The 21195-nt window shown below is 42.5% G+C and overlaps 1 protein-coding gene across 4 annotated transcripts in view; it reads right to left on the bottom strand.

Annotated features, from left to right (window-relative positions):
• Positions 1-4789: 4789 nt before the first annotated feature.
• MLLT3 (MLLT3 super elongation complex subunit) overlaps positions 4790-21195 on the bottom strand; it is a 281314-nt gene continuing 264908 nt past the window's right edge. For all 4 annotated transcript variants that reach the window (XM_029920517.1, XM_029920516.1, XM_029920518.1 and 1 more), the window contains 3 exons: positions 16796-16867; positions 15586-15657; positions 4790-9052 (listed from right to left, as the gene is read on the bottom strand). In XM_029920517.1, the coding sequence (XP_029776377.1) occupies positions 8921-9052; positions 15586-15657; positions 16796-16867 (276 nt within the window). In that variant the 3' untranslated portion in view covers positions 4790-8920. The remainder of the gene's footprint in view (positions 9053-15585; positions 15658-16795; positions 16868-21195) is intronic.

The following is a 21195-nucleotide window of genomic DNA, read 5'->3' as shown; positions in this document are numbered from 1 at the left end:
GGCCTGGATCTGAGGCCAGAAAGAAACCTGAAAACTGGTGTTTTACTGCTGGCTTTCTTTCCTTTCCATGGGCTGAACATGGTTTTAAAAGTACCAGTCAGTTATGTAGCTGATTGTCTTACAAGGATTTGCACGTGAGGATGGCCAATAACAATGGCTATGAGTGAGGGTAACACACATGTTCCAACAAGCTCCTGAGATAGAGAGGTGAGGCCAAATGGTAAACAGCACCAGACAATCCTGTGTGTTGGCAAAATTCTCCATGAAGAGAAGCTTCTCATCAAATTCCAACAGTGTTAATAAGTCAAGATCACTACCATGTATTGAGCTCTTTACCATAGAACAGGCACAGTGTGCTAAGTACTCTATAAACATCCAATCTTCAAAAAAACCTTAAAACAGAGTTACATTGTTCAGTCCAGCTCACAGATGAGAAAACCAAGGGTTAGGAAACATCAGTACACAGGGGCAGGAGTGGCAGATCTGGGATCCAAAGCCAAGCTGTGCTGACTCCAAAGTCTATGATTTTTGCCACCATATCATAGGTTATCTTTAGCAGCATAATTATGTCTAGACATAATTTTGGAGAAAGAGGCAGCAGAGAATGACACCAATGTAGCAACGCCCTTGTAAGGCAAGAGATTTGCTTACAGCCATCCATTCATTCATTCAACATTATTTTTCCTTTTTTTTTTTAATTTTTTTAATGTTTTTTATTTACTTTTGATACAGAGAGAGACAAAGCATGAGAGGGGGAGGGGCAGAGAGAGAAGGAGACACAGAACCAGAAGCAGGCTCCAGGCTCTGAGCTAGCTGTCAGCACAGAGCCTGACGCGGGGCTCGAACCCACAAACGTGAGATCTGACCTGAGCTGAAGCCGGAGGCTTAACCGACTGAGCCACCCAGGCGCCCCTCATTCAACATTTTTTGAGTGTTGGTTTTGAGAAGTTGTGCCCACTAGGATTGAAACTGCGAAAATATCAAATGATATCAGGTAGCAGGACCTGGAGACAGAGTGTAGGGCAGCCGAATTCCAGAACATGCTTCAACAGGGAGAAAACCTGACCATTGAGCAGCTCCAGCAGTAAGCTGTTCCCCAGGGAACAGCATCAGGTGACAACGAAGAGGTAGCATCTCCAGCAGAATGTGCTTTCCTGTGGGAAAAACACCATCTCAACATGCAATAGGCTGAGAACAAGACGAGAGGCTCAATGCAAGGAACAGGTCCTCCCTGTAAAGGACCGTGGAGGCAGTGGGGGGTGGGGGGAGGGTGTGTGAGCTGTGACCCAGGGAACACTTTAACTACCAAGACTCCTGAGCAACACTGAAAATGCCCTTTACACATGGGAGCCTAAGTGACTGTCCCTACCACGAGAGACATACTCTCCTCTTACCATAAATAGCCCAACCAAACATGTTTATCATGCACATGCTAACTGACAGATAACCTGAAGGATGTATTTTCAGTTCCGCATGTTCCCAGGTGTGTTCTTTAAAATGTTTATTTTTAATTTGAGAGAGCGAGCAAGCAAGCAGGGGAGAAGCGGGGAGAGAGCATCTCAAGCAGGCCCAACGTGAGGATTGATCTCATGACTATGAGATCATGACATGAGCTGAAGTCAAAGGGATGTGCAACCAACTGAGTCATCAAGGTGCCCCCCCTCAAAGTGTGTCCTTTAAAAGTAGGGTGGCCACATATCCTAGTTTGCTAAGGACAGCCTTGGTTTACTCGCGTTGTCTTGGGATAATTATTAATAGTGTCCCATTTAATTCTCAAAAATGTTCCAGTTTGGACAGGAAGCTAAACGGTCACCTCACCCAGAAAACCACTTCTGGAGACACTAATTAGCTGTGTTGTCCTTCTCTGAACCTGAACCGTTCCAACCTGTGTTGTACGCCTTGAAGAATGAAATGTGGGATGTAACTATTTTGATCAAGGAACTTAAAATGAAAATACCTGGGATCTTTTGTAACTACTGTTGTGTCATATACAACTTGAGAAATACCGGATTAAATAATGTTAAACAAGTTTGGTGGCTGTTAGAACATATAGTGTACCTGAGACTTCCTATGGTAGCAGGGCATGAATTTCCAAGAGGGTCAGACACTGGGCAGTTTTTTCCAAACTTAAAACTTTTTTTCATTAAATGTCTTAAGAGCTCAATGATTATAAAATTCTCCCACATTTTTAAGAAATAGGAGTGCCTAGTATGTTCAGGAATTGTTCTAGGTCCTGAAGAGCCATCAGTGAACCAGTAAAGTCCTCGTCCTCATTGGGCTTACATTCTAGTTGGGGAGGCAGGGAATACACCTGCACACAAATACTGTAGTGTGGACACCAATGATCTATCACCCAGGCGATTGACACTCAAAATAAAAACCCCACTATCTCACTGTTCTGAGGAGTATTTGTGAAGCAACTTGTCTTTAGACAGGAGTTAGCAACAATTCATGTCTGTCAAAAGCCACCAATGGGTGCCATGTTTTCTTTGCAGCAACAAGTCTTTCCAGCCCACCTTGAAATGAGTGTTCTTTTAATCATTCTCATAAACATAAACGTGCCTTTGGGGAGCCCATCTCCTGTTGGCTTTGGTTTGTGGACTATATTCATAATATATACCTTTAATTCATATTTTCTGTCCTATCTAGAGAGAGGTGTTATTTAAAATTGCATCACTTTCAAAGGAGATGTTTATAATTGCCTAGTACCCAGGGGATAAATTAGAACAAACGGAGAGTTATTCCATTCTATGCCATACATCCCATCCCCTAGGGCTGGGCTGAGGGACAAGGAGGTGTTAAAAAAAAAAAAAATGCACACACAAAAACCTCCTACCCTTTGATTGATTCTGTGCAGAATAGAGGCTCATATTTAAATGACTAAGCCAAGTTAAAACTTTCCCTCCTGGAACAAAGCAAAAGGAAAGCCTCTTTATGTTGCAGGGGCTATAGATGCCACAGGCTGAGCCTGTCCTAAAGCTTCCCTCTGCTGCTCAACAACTAAGCCATCTTGCTGCATTTAGCACTTCTCGGCAGACCACCCACCCAGACGCGGAGACACAAACCACATGTGTGAGGCACGCCATTCGGCTAGGAAATCAGTATCAGTATTTCAACCTTATTACTTGCACAGACGGCCCTTTTAGTGCGACTCATTTGTTTTATCTTTTCAATAGCTTTGATTATTTTCTTTTAATGGCCTGGATTTATCCTTTTCTACCCTTTTGAAACTTCAGAACTCTGTGGTGGGGGCTGCTGTGCTGGAAGACATGATTATGAGGGGGAAATGAGCAAACAGCTTTGCCTTTGCTCCCCAAGTCTCCCAGCTCCTTGGAGCCATCTATTCTGCATAGATCACCCGGTGCCCCTATAAAAGTGGACTCGGCAGCCTTCATATTCAGATGGTAGGCTATTTCTGTAGTTCTTTAACAGTTACAGGGCCCTATTATAATTTCTGAAATGCTTTTCAGTTGGTGCCACACAGTTTTCTCCCTGGCCCTTGGGAACCATATTGGTCACCCTCCTTTAATTGAGGGGAAATTAAGACCAACAGGCTAAGCTGACAGCCCAGGGCAAGTTAACAACCTCTGGGAAAGACTACAAATGCCTCTACGAAAGAGGACCACATAAACAGGAAGGTGTGGATACTATTACATGGCAGTGAAAGCAGAAGCCCTGAAATGTGCTTGGCATTTTCTATTTGGGTGGTATCCGGGCAAGGAAACCCATAAAATACCCTTTGTTGCTCCACCAATCAGAGCAAACAAGTCCGTCAGTTTTGGACACTATGTTCCTAGATGACCAAGCAGACAAGTCCGGGCGCCAGGCCTTGGTTGAGCTGCCGTCTCTCTCCAGGACCACTTGCCTGTCCAAGTAGACATACAATTCTGAGATGGTGGAAAAAAGTACTGGGGCAAGCGGTGGATCAGCACCCATCCTGGGTGCGAGCACTTGGAGACAACATCCGGAGTTGTCTTCAGTGTGACCAAGCCGCTCATCTTGACTTCCTCCGCGCTGGAGAAAATGCAAGGCCATTATTTTAAAATAAACACAGGAGTATCAATGCTTAAATGATAGCAATTAGTTCAGTTCAAGCCCGGTTATTACAAAGCTCAGCTGCCAGCCAAGTCCATCTGGGACGGATGCTTCCACACCTAAAATCCGTTCCCAGCTGGTAACCTACAAGGTGGTCCACTATCATCTCCTCGATGGCTTTCTCAAATGTGATGTAAGTCTACCGTCAACTGGAGCATTATATCCAATTTCTTGGTTATGTGCCTAGCTGAAAGTATTCTATTTTTCCCTAGAGTTTCTCCTTCCTGGCTAATCAAGGTAGTATTTCTTGCTGCTAAAGTAAATGGAGAACCTTTGATGGGCTTTGTCAAGTGATAGCACATTGTTTAATTTATGAACCAAACCTTCCAAAGAAACAGGGGGAAAGAGAGAAAGTACCACACCCAAGTCACCTGTTTCATTCTCAGAATGTGCCCCACCATTTTCTTTTTTTTGCTTTAAAAATGACTGCTTTTAGGACACAAAAATGGTGCTAGACACTGGGCACTCAAAGATGAATGGGGGTTGGGCTGTGCCCTCAGCTCACTCCAGTCTGTCCATTCATTCTTCCTTAGGAGCAACATCACTTCTTTAGGAAGGCTAAGGGCTCATTTTCCCCTGCACGCAAAGCAAAGCCCAACTCTGGTCCAATGACTCTTAACAAATCAGTAAGATTGTACACTGTAAAGAAAATGGAGCCACAGTAGATGAGATATGAATTTAAGTAAAACACCTATTTCTGTCAATCTGTACTATATTTCAACACGGGTTTTAGAGATGAGAAATACATCTTACGAATGCCTTGTAGTTCACATAACAGTATCGACACACACATACACAGTGTAGCTTTCAACATAACTACACATACACACTCCATTAAAAGCGATCCTGACAGATTTATAAAATGCACTGGCCTTGCACTGTTAATCTCAAGAATACATTTTCGCTTCATTTATTTTTGCACTGCACAGTAGCTCTGGCCACCGTGAAGAATCTGTCAGCATTTCCATCCGAACTCGATTTGCACATACTGCAGTACAAGTGCCAAAATACATATTTACAGTTTACAGACAGCGGTGGCTTTGTCTTCCTTTTAAATGGACTTCTTCAATGCATCTTTCCAAGGAACATCCGGGGATGGCCGTGCCTACACGATCAAAAGCGTCATACAAAACAACAGGGGCTAAAGATGTAGACTTCCGGCCCAAGACTCAACCAAACCATGGGAAGCAACTCCTCAACATTCACTGCAGCTGTAATTGTCGCTACATCAGATTCCCAATTTTAGAGCAAAAGTCTGAAGCGAGATCAGAGGGTGTGCAGTCCATAGCATCAGAACACAAAATGCTAAAGGGGGAGCATAATGAGCAGACAGCTGACTACACTGGAGCCAGTGACTTCCACAAGTAAGAGAAACGGACACAAGCCTCCATGTCCACCGCTAGACATCCAATTCTGTTCCCCAGGTGGAGTTAAAACACTTAAGAATAAAGTCTCTTGTAAACAAGTATGTTAACTTGAACATATTTGGAACAGTGGGGCTTGAAATAGTATGTGGGATATTGTGTAGGCCTGAGCTGTCTAAAAGGTTAGTTGGGTTTGTAAAAGGAATCAGCAGAAACTTTATTGTGGAAGAAAACCAAATTTTTTGGCTTTTTCCACAAAAAGGGGAATAATGATTCAGATCAGAAACCCTGGCTTAGCAATTTAAAAATGTGCAGCACAGTCCCTTCGCTTTTTCTTGTAGAGCTTTTGTCTCCTGATGTTTTTATGCTTTCCCCCACTTTGACACAATTTGCAAGCATGTATAGACGCCTATTTGTCTACACAGAGGTGGAAGGAGAAGTGGATTGCAGCGAAGGTGTTTGTAACTGTAAATGTTTCCGTTGCTAACCTAAGTGCTATATGCTAAGCTGGAGGCCTTCCCTCTCGTACACAATCCTGCTGCGAAACCAGAGGCAAGCTCATTTATATAAGGGGTGGGAGTGGAGTTCTAGACATACATCCCTTCTCCAGCCCCTCCAGCCCCTCCGCAAAGTACTGGAGGGAAATTTCAAGCAAGTTTCTCATACTCAGGCTGGCTCAACCCATATTCACTATCACCCAATTGATTTTATTTGAAATCTATCTATCTAAGAAATTAAACCCTGCCATTTTTCCTTTGTGCTTAAAATACCAAAGCCACTGTTAGGATATGCATATGCCAAATACATATATATATTTTTTAACAGGTTCCAATGGTGTTTATAAACATGACAGAACTGAGAGGGTTACTTGAAGAGAAGTATAACTATTTGAAATTCATCAAAAGGGGATTTATTATTTCTGCATTTAAGGATTCGATGAGAGTAAGAATACAACTTGCAAAAAAATCAACAATGTGACTCTCACTCTTGAAATCTTGTGGACAACTCCTTTTGCTGAATCCATGAGGATGAGTTGATGGGTACGTTTTCTTGTATTTCATTATTAAATTTACAAACTTACATTTTGACAATATTCTGAAGACATTTGCTTTATTGCCTAAATTTTAGGTCTAAAGTTTATCACTGTATAGCTTCCCTTCTTGTTCTTCTTGTTGTTTGGTCGCTTAAGTTACCTAGTTTCCTGGCAAACAGCCAGAGGAACGAGAAAAATCTCCACGCCGCCAAATCATCTTTGCCGTACAACTTAGTTACAAAAATAAAAATGGCCCAAACTACATATATACATTTCTAGTTACACTACACAGATATTTCAGTTAAACCACATCCATTTCTGGCTTAATTAGAGTATGTGGATTAGCAGTTAGAAACGTTTAAAGATTTCTAAATTTTCCAAACAATTCATATAAGCATCACCCTCCCCCTTTCATGGGCAGAGTTAAAAACAGAACCAGACACAACTAAAACCACACCTAAAACCACACAAATCAGTCACCTTATGTCCAAAATCGCTCCAGAAGTGTCTCTGGAGTTGAACACTGAGAAGGGGGACACACAACAAATGCTTCAAGGGCGGTTCATGCCAATCATCGAGAATCAACATTACTGCAAGAGTACACTTGTCCTTGAGGAGGATGCTTCAGAAGTAATTTACAAGAGCATGGCTGTATTATAATCTTTTAAAGGAAAAAAAATAGTGTCTTTGGATAGAAAGAAACAATGTAAAAAAATCCCTTTTTTTAAATGCAGAAATAACTTCATTATCAATCTGCATTTATATTACTGCCCAAAAGAATGGGTCTGGAAAGCCCATTTTCGGTACAGACACTAGTTAATCTCTGTATGAAAAGACAGCATCTGGCACGGAAATAAACAAGGGAGAGCCTAGAGACTGGTCTAGTCGCACACATAGAGGCTTTCTTAAGGCTGATCCAGTGAATGAACCTTTGGATCCAGAAGTTATTTCTTCATTTCCCCTTCTTTTCGGTTGAGTTCCTACCAAAAACGTGGAAGATGAGCTGTTCTCACTCTGCATATCTCCACTTACGGAGAGGATGGAATAATGACACCAAAAGTACTTTGGGTTTTCTTTTTTTCTTTTAAAAATAATTCGCTTTCTTTTGCATGCCACAGGACAGATTTCTAGTTTTCAAACAGGGTACATCAAGAACAAAAAATCTCCCCCCGCTTCCCCGACCTGCTTTATTTTCACCAATACAAGAAATCCTTCTGGAAACATAAGCAAGTGACTAAACAGGATCAAACCGCGGAATCTACAAGTTAATACATAATCTGTTATGGCAGAATAACCAACAATCTTCCCCCAAAGAAAGATTTTAATTTTCCAAATATAAAAAAGTCTAAGAGGATCATACATGAACAAAAATCTCATATTCCAGATTTTATGGTCAAGATGGAGAACACACTGGCAGCCGAAGAAAGTTGAAACGCTTACTAATAAATAGACCCAAATTAAGAATTTCTATAACATTTCTTTAGAAAACAGAACCAGAATTCCTTTTTTTTTTTTTTTAAATGATGATCCTGTGGAATGCCTTTACTTCCGTATTTATCTAATATTAGAACCGTAAAACAGACACAAGAATGTTGAAGACCGCTCAACAGTGCTGGATGCCGGATGTTTACAGGTACACTTGGTTAAAAGTCCTACAGGTTTATTGACTAAGGCTAGACAACAATTCATATCCTATTTGGTGCATTTTCTACCATGGTCCAAGATCATTATATGGATACAGCCAAGGGCTGGGCCCCAACTCTCAGGAGAAAGACCACAAAGAAGAAAATCAGGGGGCAATTTGGTCCCCCAGTTGATCATTTGTGTCCCGGAACTGGAAAAACAAAAGGTGGCAAATACAGACTGCAACGAGTAAAAGGACTTGGAAAAGTAGGTGGAGGGTGGCACGGTGTACGAGTAAGGTCACTGGGCTTGATGGCGAGGGCGCTGCATTGAAAGAGCATCCATGGGACCGAGTACAAGTACTTCTAATGTCTTGTGGTGTCATTCCCTCAACGACTTTAGAATATCTGTATGCGATAATAAATAGATCAGTTATGTAATAAGGCAGTGTGTTGAATATGCATTCGTCCTGTGGAATGAACCACCACAGAGAGAGATACATGATACCATACACATTCTTTAAGTGTTCTTGTGTTGTGTTGGATTTGTTTTCAAGGCTATCCAGGCTAACTCTTCCCGGGGATTTCCTTGGAGAGAAGAGTGGTCCACTGAGGCTGGTTTGCTTAACCTCTCCTTTATCAAGAGATGATGACTGGCTTTAAAGAAAAATAAAGCTGAAGGTTGTTTGATTTTTATTTTTTCCCTTTTGGTTGCATCATTCTGAGTGTTTTCATATAAACAAAAAAAAATCACAACCAAAAAAAAAAAAAACCAATAGTTTTTGATGCATCCAGTTGTTGTATCCTCAGGATGTTCCAGATGTTTCCAGGTAACTCTGTAGTTTACGGACTGTGGTTTTGTCCAGCGAGCAAAGGTCAAAATCAAATGTTGTGTTTGTGATATGAAAGTGTCCAGTTTCTTCTATAAGGTTCACGATCTAGGGGAAGAAAGAAGAGAAAGTTTGGGTAATACGGAATGGACATCAAATGGCAAAGAGAGAAAGAGAGAGAGAGGGATGGAGGGGATCAAATATGGAACCAAAAGACTGGTATTCTCCTTTATGGCAAGAAGTACTATGTCACTGATGGCATGGAATGATCTGTTCATCACTTTGGTAATAATCCAAAGGAATATTAACTCTTTGAAATTCTCAAGGAGAGCAGATTACCTGTTCTCATCATCATATCCTTTAAAGTCGTTCCTGCTTTCAAGTCATCTGACTATTTTACTGTATGGGTGGTTAGAGGGAGGTGCAATTTCAAGACCCCTTTCAGAATGAGTTACAGACTCAATGAATAGTGACTATATTTACTAGATGTAGGGAAACTCCATCCTAGAGATAACAAAACTCCTTATTTAAAAAGTACACACATATGCATATAGAATATCGATCATTTCTCTTTCTGATTACATTATTGCTGAAAACTTAAGCAAGTACAAAAACCCACAGAGAAAAAAACAAAAACCATCTACAACTCCACCCTCTGAAGACCATGAGGAGAACCTGGAAGGGGCTGGAACTGTCTGTGGCTTGATTTGGTGCTGGTTATAAAAGACGCATTCATTTTGTTAAAATTCATCCAGCTATTACACTTTGTTATACTTCAACAAAATGAACGAAAACCTATACTTCGAGTCATGTTCTGTTTATTCCCTTGAATACTGGGCGGGGGGGGGGGGTCATAAGTATTAGCTAAAAAAGAATTATCTAGAAAATGTATTATCTATAAAAAGAAAAAGAAGGCCTTTGTCTCCTTTGGAACAGTCATACCTCATTTCTTACTGCACTGGCTCTAACTTCCAGAAATATGATAAAAGAGATGGCAAACGGTACCGTGGCTGTGCTGCGTTGGCTTATAAGACGGTGCTTCTAAGGTTTCAAGGTGAAGAATGATGTTGATTGCTGCCCTGAGAGAATCTTTCCTCATGTTATGTGTCTTTCCATTCTGATTTTACCGATAATTGTATCAGAAATGGATGCTGTGCTGGGATCGCATGGATTTTAGGGATGTACCCAATTGCGGGCAAACTGGGATAGAGGGGGGTTAATCTTAGCAAGCTTTGTGGGAAAGAGAAAACAAATCAGCATCAGGATGAAAAAAACATATTTGCCCAGAGAAAATTGGCAAACCCTCCACACCCCTCTGATCACTTGCTTCCCATTCTCTTTCATTCAATTACCTTAAAAAAGAGAACAGTTTTCATTATTTAGCCTATTTATTCAATGGAGTTTTAGATTACCTAATTTCAGGTTGAAAGCAGCAGAAAGGAAACTTTTGACCCTCTCTTTTTAGATTTAGTTTTCTTTAAAAAACAACAACAACAACAGTAAATTTGAACTATTCTCCATGGGTCAGTGGCTCTCCATAGAAAAAGTGCCCCCCATTCCTGACATATTTGACTTCCACAGAAGCATAAAAGACATACTGAACCCCAATCCCATTAATCACACAGCTCCAGACGGAGTCGTTCTTGCCTTACTCAGTGGCTGGAACTATTTTTTTACAGACAGAACTAGGAGCTTCATAAGGAAAAACAAGTTAGTCTTACTGTGAAATCAACACAGACACAGCAACCTGCCTACGTAACATCCATTTATCCCTTCTTTTTTACTCCAAGAAGCTGGATTTTTCTGGAAGTGCCAACATGGCCAGCTAAAACGCTGGCCTCCCCAGACCCACTTGCAGCACGTGGCGGATACTGTGATTTACAATTTATTTTGTCAGAAATCACTGGGATTTCAGGACAATCTTTAAAAAGGATACAGACAGTGAGTATGTGTCTTTTGGCCTCTGCTCCTGTTCCCTGTCTAGAATAAAGATGTAATCCTATCTTCCTCTTAAGAGGATAGAGACAAGATGGGAAAGATGGCAGAGCAGGAGGGCAAGGAGTGCATGTCCTCAGTGGCACCTTTTAAGCCACCACACTGACTTTGAATTACCTCCACTTATTATAGGGGTGGATGGCAGGGGGGTGGAGGAGGGGTGTGCGGGTAGGTAGACAGGGGGCCTTATTCGCTTAAACCACTGGACTCAGGGTTCTATTTCGAGCTTATGCATCAAGAGATTATGAGAAAAGCTCTTCCCAATTATGGTTAAAGCACTACCCTCACATACGAACTTAGCGAGAGCTTACTAACACAAGATAGAAAGTCGACACTCATTTGTTTTATTAGTTAATAGTTATCAAGCTTTGGATAAGCCACCCACACACATCCACACACACACTGAGGTGCATACTCAGCTATGTCCACACACAAACTTTTCAAGGCAATCAAACACTTAGTATGTACTGACCGTCAATTGAATTAAGGGTACTTTCCAGAGTAAATGATCTTTTCTGCTACACTGTAAGGAAACAGGATAGGCCTAGTAAAAATGTGGGATCTCCAGGACAGAAAAAAATAGGCTTTCAGTCGGCACAATGGAGGCAAAGGACAGTCACCCCAGAGTGTGACTGCTGGCCAGGAGGTAAGTGACCAAGCATTCACACCAGAGTCCTGAATTCTGTGTATTCATTCAGATGGTGCTCATTATCTGAATGGCATTGCGCAGAACATTAGAAACTCTGACCCTCCGTTTCCTCCTCATCTGTAAAAACTGGGCATAAGGCCGCCAGTTCTACTTATGACACAGGGCTGTGCAGAGGGTCAAATAACAGGATAGATAAAAGTTATTTTATAAACAGAATTGCGACACTGATCAGGGAAACGTCATTATGATTCCCCTATAAATACAAACTTACCCTTAATGATCTAGGAGGTAAGGGACCGCACATGAACTGTCAGTCAGTGCTGTCTCCACCTCCCCTCACTGATTGTTAGCCATTTCCTTAACACTAAAATAAATGAAGTGGGGAAAATGCCAGAAGCAAAGGCTCAGAAAAGGACTCCTTGAGCCTTTAGAAAATAATTATAATAAAAGTTTGCAGGGATAGGGAAGAAAGGAGAGTGGTTAAGTCACAAAATGGGGGTAAAACATAGTCCTAAGTTTTCCCTTTGAAATGACAACTCACTGCTTTAAGAAAATCACTTTCTGTGACTCTGTTATAGCTAATTACTTGCCAGTAAGTACACAGCAGAGCAATAAAAATATCTTTTAGAAAAAGCCACTTGATTTTAAAGCAAATAAACCCATTTGCCCGCCAGGGAACAGTGTCTCACAAACACTGGACCGTCTTGTAGTTTTCCAGGGCTTGGATGACAGGCTTCCTAACTTCTTCCACATGTAGCACCCTCCCCTCCCCCCACCCCACCACCCTGCAGCCACAAAGAAATGAAGAGGATCTGATCAGTCTCACTAAACGAGCCCCACACTTTTATGGGAGCTCGTAAGAATACATCCAGGTAGATGCAGAGATGGCCCCAAAGTATTCATGGGGCAGTAGGCGGGGCATCTGGGACAATTTGCCAAAGGGACTGGCCGTAATGAATTGAATTATTAGAGCATGTACCCACGTCCTCAATTAAGTAAAGACTTCATAAAGAAAAATACATGTGGGTTCCTTTCCAGGAATCCTGTTGGTCAGAACATCAGAAGCACAGTATCAACCTGTCTTATTCCAATGACAGAAGCCACAAAAGCCTAAAAGCATCCCGCTGGTCCTTGGAGGATGCCCGTCTGCCTCTCTAAAGGCAGCACCTTGGTCTGCTGGTGCAGTGTGGCTCCACTTCGGTGCCCTCACCCTGCATCATCCTGCAAGAGTAAAGACCTCCCCCAAATAATAATAATAAAAGAGGGACTACAGAGGAGAAAGGAAGGCAGGGGTGCACGTTGTGTATGAGCAGCGAGAAAGGAAGAGCGTCTCAGCTGCTGAACTCATCCTTCCGATCACGGTGATGGAGCAAACATTTGTGATGGATTATTTCCTGCCACAGAAGCCTTTTAGGACGTACCAATGCAGGCTGGTTTGTTTGTTCGTTTTTAAAGAGGGTATGATCCATTTGTTAAATCTGTGGCTCCCTTCCCCAACCCTGGTTTTTAATTATAAAAAGGCAGATGCGTTGTTCTTAATTACCTTTTTTTTTTTTTAAACAGGGTTCTTTCTGTCCAAAAACAACCTTTTCACTGAACAAGCTTGGCTTGAACCACTTCCGCCTGTGGTACATTCAGGTCTTCCTGTAGAATCGCCTCGGCTACTGACAGGAAAATGCTGTCTACTGTGGGACCACGTGTGTCCTGCCCTGGGGCGAGAGGCCTTCAGGATCCTAGCGACAGAGGATCCCACGACACGAAGGCGATCTCCCAAGAGGGAGATGATCATGCTGTCAGAAGGAATACACTAATATACCACTCACTTCCATCTCCCTGAAGAAAACTGTTATCTGAACTGTTAACCCGTCTTGGGAGGAAGGCCTGTTTCTCCATAGAGCTTTTTCTTCCTCCTCAGGAAGAGGCCAAGCCAGACTCAGCTCAATTGCTGGGGAGATTAGAAGTGCTCAGTCTCCCTTTCCAAATGCTAAAAGCACGGTTGAAGAAAAGTCAAAGAATTCGTCCGTCCTAGGTACTTGCTCCCCTGGGTTTGGATGCATCCCTTGTACTGTATTTTTAACCTAAGGAAATGTGGCTTAAGAACACAGGCTCTCTTGATCCAGTACCTTCTGCTCATTAAGCTATAGACGCTGGGGGCCAGTCCCGCATGTCCCCAGAGTAAAACAAAGACCTTAACCACTTTCCATGAGCCGAATAAAAACTGTCAGACCAAATTTTTTTGATAGGATGCGTTTGATAGTCAAAGACCTAGGGTGTGATCCTGGCCTTACCAGAAATCCTGTCGCAGGCACTCCGGCCCGTGGATATGTGGACTTTGTGGAATGAATTCCACGAGAGGAGCAGCTCTCCATGTGGGGAATAACATTAGTCCTCAGTAGTGCTATGTTTTACAATAGGAATTAATTAAGCAGTAAACCGTGACAGGACATGCATCACGGTAGCATAATCACAAGTCTCAGCTGCATTACGAGGCAAAAGGCCAAAGACGGAGAGCTTTCAACCGGCCTGGGAATGCAATTAGGCTGAAACGCTGTGTGTCCTGGAGAGCCTGGATGCCAGGCTCAAAATTCATAGCCATCACTCTCTCCCTCTAGGACAGTAAAGTAATCCACTTCGATAGAATTCTCGAGTAAGCCACCTTCCCTCATGATTCTTTCAAAGGTCAAATGAAAGGACAATATGAACTCGGAATGCCAACGACACCCCAAGGCGAGACCTTGCTCATGGTCTACTTCCTCCACTCACTGGCCGGGCCGTCTTTGTGAAGGTGTGCCAGCCCTGCCCGAACATCTGTTCCAGTCTCCAGCGAGATTCACTATTTGGGCCCAGCTTAGGCATTAATAGCTTTATTGGACAACTGCTCCACGGTGGTTCAGAGCTGGTGTTTAAAAGGGGATAGAAAGGGATGGGAATATCCACTAATAGATTTACCATCACCAGGCAGTCAATTAACCCCAACAATTGGTAAATGGCAAGCTGAACAATTTTCATTTCAACAAAAGAATGCTGAAGAAAGATACCAGCAGAGGACGGGAATAGTTCTTCGGGTCGACCATCCAATCCTGCTCCCCTACCCACACTCGCCTACAGAGAAACAGAAGAAATACAATGCGTCCTGGGCAAGAATCGTAGGTCTGTAACCTTGTGTTCAAATCTGAAACTCTAGAAGGGTAAGCATATCAGACAAATCAGGGAACTTGGCAGGTTTGAGAGTATGTATTTATAGATTTCGGCAAAAAATGTACACAGAATATAAATGTGACCATCAGCCATGAAACATGAAAAAAAAAATAATCCACACACAGCTGGGGTAGATTAAGTACTACTTCAAGTCATTTGAAAGTAGTAATAAAACAAAATTTCAAACAGTGAAACAATCTACAAACCCGCCCTGGAATTTAGCACGCAACCTTCTCTTTGGGTGTTAAAGAAAAGTTATTTGACCAACGGCCACCGCTAATGCATCGGACACATGTACTACAACCATAGTAAAATTAAAAAGCACTCTTATCTCCACAAAACATCAAACTACTAATAGGAGTTTCCCCACTCCCCAGGAATTTCACAGTTCAGTTCATCATAATAGATGGATGTGGTATAAGATAAGAGAAATGAGAAAAATATTTACTTCCCTCAGAATAGCACTAGCAAAAGGTGATTAAATTGAATCACAAATGTTTACACCACTTGACTGAAGTTCTTATCACTGTTTTCTCATGAAACTAGAGGTCCGCTCCCAAAGGCTTCTGCACGGCCGTTAGCCCCTCCTTCCGCGCGCTGCGGAGGAATCCGCTCACTCCAGCACCATGACCCGGTTTTCTGCAACACCAGGGGAGGGAGCTGCGGGGCAGCTGCCCAGGTAGTCTGGGCACTAGGCACCCCCCACCCCAAGCCTTGACCTCCAGTGTTCTGACCCCACCCCAGGACAGAGGAGGCCTTGAGGCTTCCAGAAAGGGTTGTGCTAAAAAGCAGCGCTTACCTGCTGCAGAATGTGTCGCTCCCTCAGCGTCATTAACCTTCTGTGAAGCTCCACCAGCTCATCTAGGTAGGCCTGGAAGACAAGATGTCCCCGCAAAGAGCAAGCACTTTAGGAGGTGATCCAAAACCAATCAGTAAGTAAACAGGACCATATACAAGTAGCAGGTGGAGGGCGCCCATGCTACCACCCTTCCCCACACTGGGTAGACTCGGTACCCAAGGCCTTTGCAGACCAAGTCTCTCCTGGCCGACTCGTTAGAAAGCCAGCTTTTTTTTTTTTTTTAAATAAAGGGCAATTCTTGCACTTTCTTACTCTCAACAAGATTCAAAGGAGCAGACTCACCCTCTCCCGGTAACACCCTCCACAGAGAGAAAGGGTACTCAATCCTAAATTGTGAATTTAAACATGTTATGACAGGCTACTTTTTTTTATTTCTTCCATCTCAGAAGATTTTAAACTAACAAACAAAAAAGTCTAAATTTGAACATGGAAGTATAAATGCACATTACCAATTACATCAGGACAAATTAAAAAAAAAAAAAACCTTTCCTGATCATACCTAACATTGCCAGTAAATCCTAAGTGACGGAAGAGGAAAATGCTTCTGGAAAAGAGAGATCGCTAACCATATTAGCATCTGGTTTCTCAAAAGCTCCCCTGAAAGGACAGAAATGTGGCTCTCTTTCCATATGCTCAGACTCATGAATCTCTGTTAGCATAACTGCCTGGGTTTTTCTAGCATCGTTTGCAACCAAGGCAAGGGAAAGATTTGGGAAGCATTAGTCAGGGGCCTTGCCTAACGTGTAGAGCACGTTATCACCCGGCCCGCGACAGGTCTGGAAGTCAGATGTCGAATGCACGATGCACGCGTGGAAAGCACATTACACGAGGCTCGGGGGTCCTGCTCGCTTGTGGCTGAGACTCCTGGATCCTCTACCTCCACCGTGACTTTCTTACCTCCCAATTAAATGTGCCCTAAATCCCTTGGCGGTACAGGCATCATGGCAAATGGTAGCATATAGGCCCAAAGATCTAAGCAAGACTTGGAAAATAAACTACAGAGCATGGAGCAGAAGTGCCCATCATCTGGGGGGTGATGGGTACTTCTGATGCAGAAATGACAGGGGAACCACCAAGGATGACTGGGGGAAACAGAGGAAATGGAAGACTTGTCAGCGCTGCAGCATGCACAGAATGCCCTGGAACCTACCTTGTCACATTCACCGTTCTTGATTTGCTTATCTGATTTGCTTTGCTTTATTGGACTTTTCACTTCAAGAATCTAGGGATCAAAGAGAACACTGTTAAATCTGATTTCAAGCGCTTCGTAGTTGACCTGCTGTAAACAAAGGCACTTACGAACGAAACGTCCTACAATAATATCACTTGGCAAACAGCATGTCTCCTCTACACATTTTCTTTCTTCTCGTCTAATCTTACTCTTTCTTGGAAAATAAAGGACTTCTATCTGAAATGCTGAGTCAGGCCAAGAGACTTATAAAAAGAAGTTGACGATAAGGAAATGGATCTAGGCTTCCCAGGCTGCTGCTTGTTTGTGCCAACACTCTCACACATGTGCACAGCAGCTGAGTTATACTGCATTATCGTCCCCTCTGGCAAGAATTTTTTCGTATTCGTTCTGCTGTTTCAGCATGACTACCAGTGCTCAGTATGCTAGGGATGATAAAACAAACACTCAAAGGCCCTTTTTTAGTACCTGACTTTCAGATTCTAAAAATTACTCTTATCCATGAAATCGATGCAGCTGTGGAAATGAAGATGGCCATCAGTTTTACTGGTTGCCCCCAACCTGGGATTCTCCAACTCAAAAATTCAAGAGCCAGGCCTGTCTTCTGTGGTTCAAGAAATGGTGTGTCTCCCCGTGATAAAATACCAAGTGCCTGTCCTTTAATATGAACCGATGACAGCTTAGGGTATGAACAGCAGTTTGGCATGCTGTTTAGGTGTTTCCTTGGGGAGCTAGGTTTCTAATTAATAAAAAGGAGAAACCAATTATTATTTAATAGATAGTTGATTTATTAGGGTCTTTGAAATTGAGGATTATGAGGGAAATATTGTTAAATGGGCCTTTTTAAAATTGCTGAGATCCAGTGCATTTATTGATGAGTGTTTACAAATGTATATAAACAGAAAAAGCAAAGTAATTCGTCTTTTTCATGATAACCTCATTACCAAGTAAGTTATAATCTCAGAAGGTAATATTAAGGAGGCAAATGCCAAATAAAGGATATATTTAAGACGTCTCCTATTCCTGGGGTGCCTGCGTGCCTCATTCGGTTAAGCATCTGACTCTTGATTTTAGCTCAGGTTCTGATCTCATGGTTCGTGGGTTCAAGCCTCGCATTGGGGCATTGGGCTCTGTACTGATAGTGTGGATGGAGCCTGCTTGGGATTCTCTCTCCCTTTCTCTGCCCCCCCCTCTCTTAAAATAAATATTTAAAAATAAATAATAAATAAATAAATAAATAAATAAATAAATAAATGTCTCATGTTCCCGCTGCTCTTTATCCATTCTCTGCACTAACACACACTCTCACAGTTCTATTCAAAATCTACCGTATTCCATAATACAAAAATAATTTTAAAATGAGTTCAATTTTAATTTGTTGCAGAAAGAACACTGATTGGGCTCAGAAACCTAAGTGCAGGTCCTAGCCCTACTCTTTAACATTTTGGACCTCAAAAAAAATGAGATGAAATCGAAGAGATGAACAAGATAATGTCCAGATTCCCATTCAGTTGTAAAATTTTATACTACCAATAAACATTTTCTCTGTTGAGGATAGGACTGTGACATTCTGGAAAAGACCAAATGCTTCCAAAAGGGTATCTTTTCCTTTGAATTTAGAGTGATGCATGGGTAAGAAGGGAGATTCTAACAGAGTCTTTACTGAGAACTGCCTCCATTTCTTCATTTCTAGCATTAAGATAACCAGGTGACCAATCTGACCAGGCTTAGTCACTTAAAATACAATGCTTGGGGCAACACAAGGAAATTACTTAATCAGTGGGGCAAGGCGATCGCTTCTCACATGTGGCACTGTGCAGGAAGCCCAACACTCTGCTACATTCAGAATTTCCTTCTCTCCATTGTTGTTGGAAATGAGACCTCCAGGGGAAATTCTGAGCTCCGAGACCTAGGAGTAAGTAGGTCAGTAGATGGCACTCCTCGCCAACTCAGACCACATGGTAGGGCAAAGCAGAGCCGGTCTGTTCTGCTGAGATTTCAGGCCAGAGAGAAAAACAGCGCCTGTGTGCTTGCCTAATGCACTAGAAAACTGAATTGTCCTCCTACCTTGTCCCACTCGGGGGGGGGGGGGGCTTCCCATTCCTCAAGTCACTGAACTCCAGGGGTCAAAGTGTCTAAGGACTTGGTATTTGTAGTACAACTTTGCTCCCTAGCTTTAGAGAGTTCTGCCACCTTCTCTTCAGAGCAGAAAATAGAACATTCGGGGCACTTGAGTCCCACCCGACACATGCCGTAAGTGTTACCGCACAGAAGGCCAAACTACACTGAAATCCTAGTTTCTTTCCTCTGAAGCTTCAGTGGCAGGAACAAAAGCTCCGGGTGTCAGTGATCCGCCTCAAGTTACTGAGAGGCTGCCCGGAGAGGGCTCAGTTCATCTTCCTTCTTTGATCTCTCCCTGCTCCAAAATAAACAGCTTTGTCAAAACCTCATTCTGAGGGAGCTAAGCCATGCTGAAGACAATTGTTTTATTTATGATCTTTTCTTATCTTTAAGGAAACGACTCCAGAATATAAAAGTACAGCACCTTGTCTTCCATGGGCTTATTTCAAACCAGTTTAACTAGATAGACTCTTTCATTTCCTCCAACATGCCTTGCAGGCGGATAGGTAATTTATGATACTCTGAGTATTACCTTGGGTCCAATGGATCACTTCCTTCCCTCAAGGCCCCTCTCCCCCACCCCCTTTTCGTCCCTGCTTTCGGCCAAAAAGGATCCAGAATTTTGTTTTTGTTTGAAACTCACACATGGGGAGGTTTGTGGTGAAAACACAAACCAAAACAAAACACCTCTGGTTAAAATGGCACAGCGCTTGCTATTAGTGCCTAGGCAGCTTTCCTGAAGGAAACTGCCACCCAGACTTCCACGATGCACCTTTTCTACACACAGTGGTCCCCGAAAACAGAACGAAGATCCTTAGTCTGAGGACATGGCTTGAGAATCAGACTTTCAAGATTATTATTTTTCTGCATCCCTTTGTGCGGACTGACAACTCAATTATTCAGCAGATGGATCCTCTACTGATCGGTCTTTCATGTTAATGATCGCGAGCAGCTCCTGACAATACTCAGGTTAATTACTTGCTTTGTTGACATGTGGCTTTCTGTCTGTTCACTTTTTTCCAAGAGTTAGAGAATGTTTGACTCAATTAGCACTTTCCCTTTTCCCTAGTCCCTGGAAGAACTGAGAACGGGAAAGAAAACTCGGCTTTGCCTGGTAACATACAGAAATTTGCAGACAGACAGCAACCAAGGAAATTCATATGAAGAAGGCCGACCCGTGCAATGAAAGGTCTGCTTTCATCGATTTTATCTGATGTGAAACTTCAAATTATCACGCATACATCCAAATGAAGACTGAAAACACATCCTAGGGTGAAATTTAGGGGACTTTTATACTTTTAAGAAATTCTTATTATTTCACTTCATCAGCATTGAGAATAAGATTAGCAATTTTTTAAAGAAGTCCTAGAAAAGGGACTTAAAAGGGATAACACCAAACTTGAACAGTGCAAGTAATAACACCAAACCTGACTCAATGCAGGTGGATTTGAGGGGTTAAGAAATCAATACCAAACAAAGTTTTAAAAACCTTTTCTTGTTCTTTTAGTTCCAAAACCACTCTAAGGAGTGGCGCTCTTATGGTACATGTAGTTCCTACCCCAGACTAGCTAAAAGCGAAAGCATATGGACTTTCTTATTATGCTTGTAGGTGAACTGAGGAAGTGACATATAACCGAGTATTCCTGACAGATTGATGATTCACATGTGTGAAGCTACATTTGTCGAATAAACATATGCCAAAAAACCAGTGGTATGCTATTTAATTGGATAAAGTAATTTTTACCCTCACCAGACAGATGATACTATTCAGGTTTTAGTTTTGTTTTGCTAGACAGGTTTAAAAAAAAAAAAAGAATTCAAGTCTTTCCGGAAGCCAAGGCTTGAGCCAAGTCAGCTCAAGACTGCCCATCCGGGAAGTGTTCAAGGGCGGCTCTAAAGGCAAGATGGTGGCTCCAGGAGGGACCTACCTCATGCCCCTAACTCCTGACAGCGCCACTCCGGCTGCTCATGAGGGACCCTGGTTCTAATACACATACACACACATGCACATGTCACTGGAGGTGGAAATCAGGGCTCTGCAAGTTTAATTTAAATATACAACTCTATTCAAAGTCCAAATTCTATTCTTTTGCCAGCTTATGCTGAAGCACAGACTTACAAGAGAAGCCCAAGTTATCTAATTGGCCAGCCGAGGGCTCTTCCAACTAATTGGTGATGATGCTCTTTAGTCTTCACCTGCCCCAGGAGTGTTTGATGGGTGGTGGTAGGCAGCCAAGTCA

Source organism: Suricata suricatta, chromosome 13 (genome assembly GCF_006229205.1).
Source record: "Suricata suricatta isolate VVHF042 chromosome 13, meerkat_22Aug2017_6uvM2_HiC, whole genome shotgun sequence".
Taxonomy (NCBI): Eukaryota; Metazoa; Chordata; class Mammalia; order Carnivora; family Herpestidae; genus Suricata; species Suricata suricatta.
The sequence above is the reverse complement of the archived record's forward strand: the minus strand, read 5'-3'. Positions and strand labels throughout refer to the sequence as shown.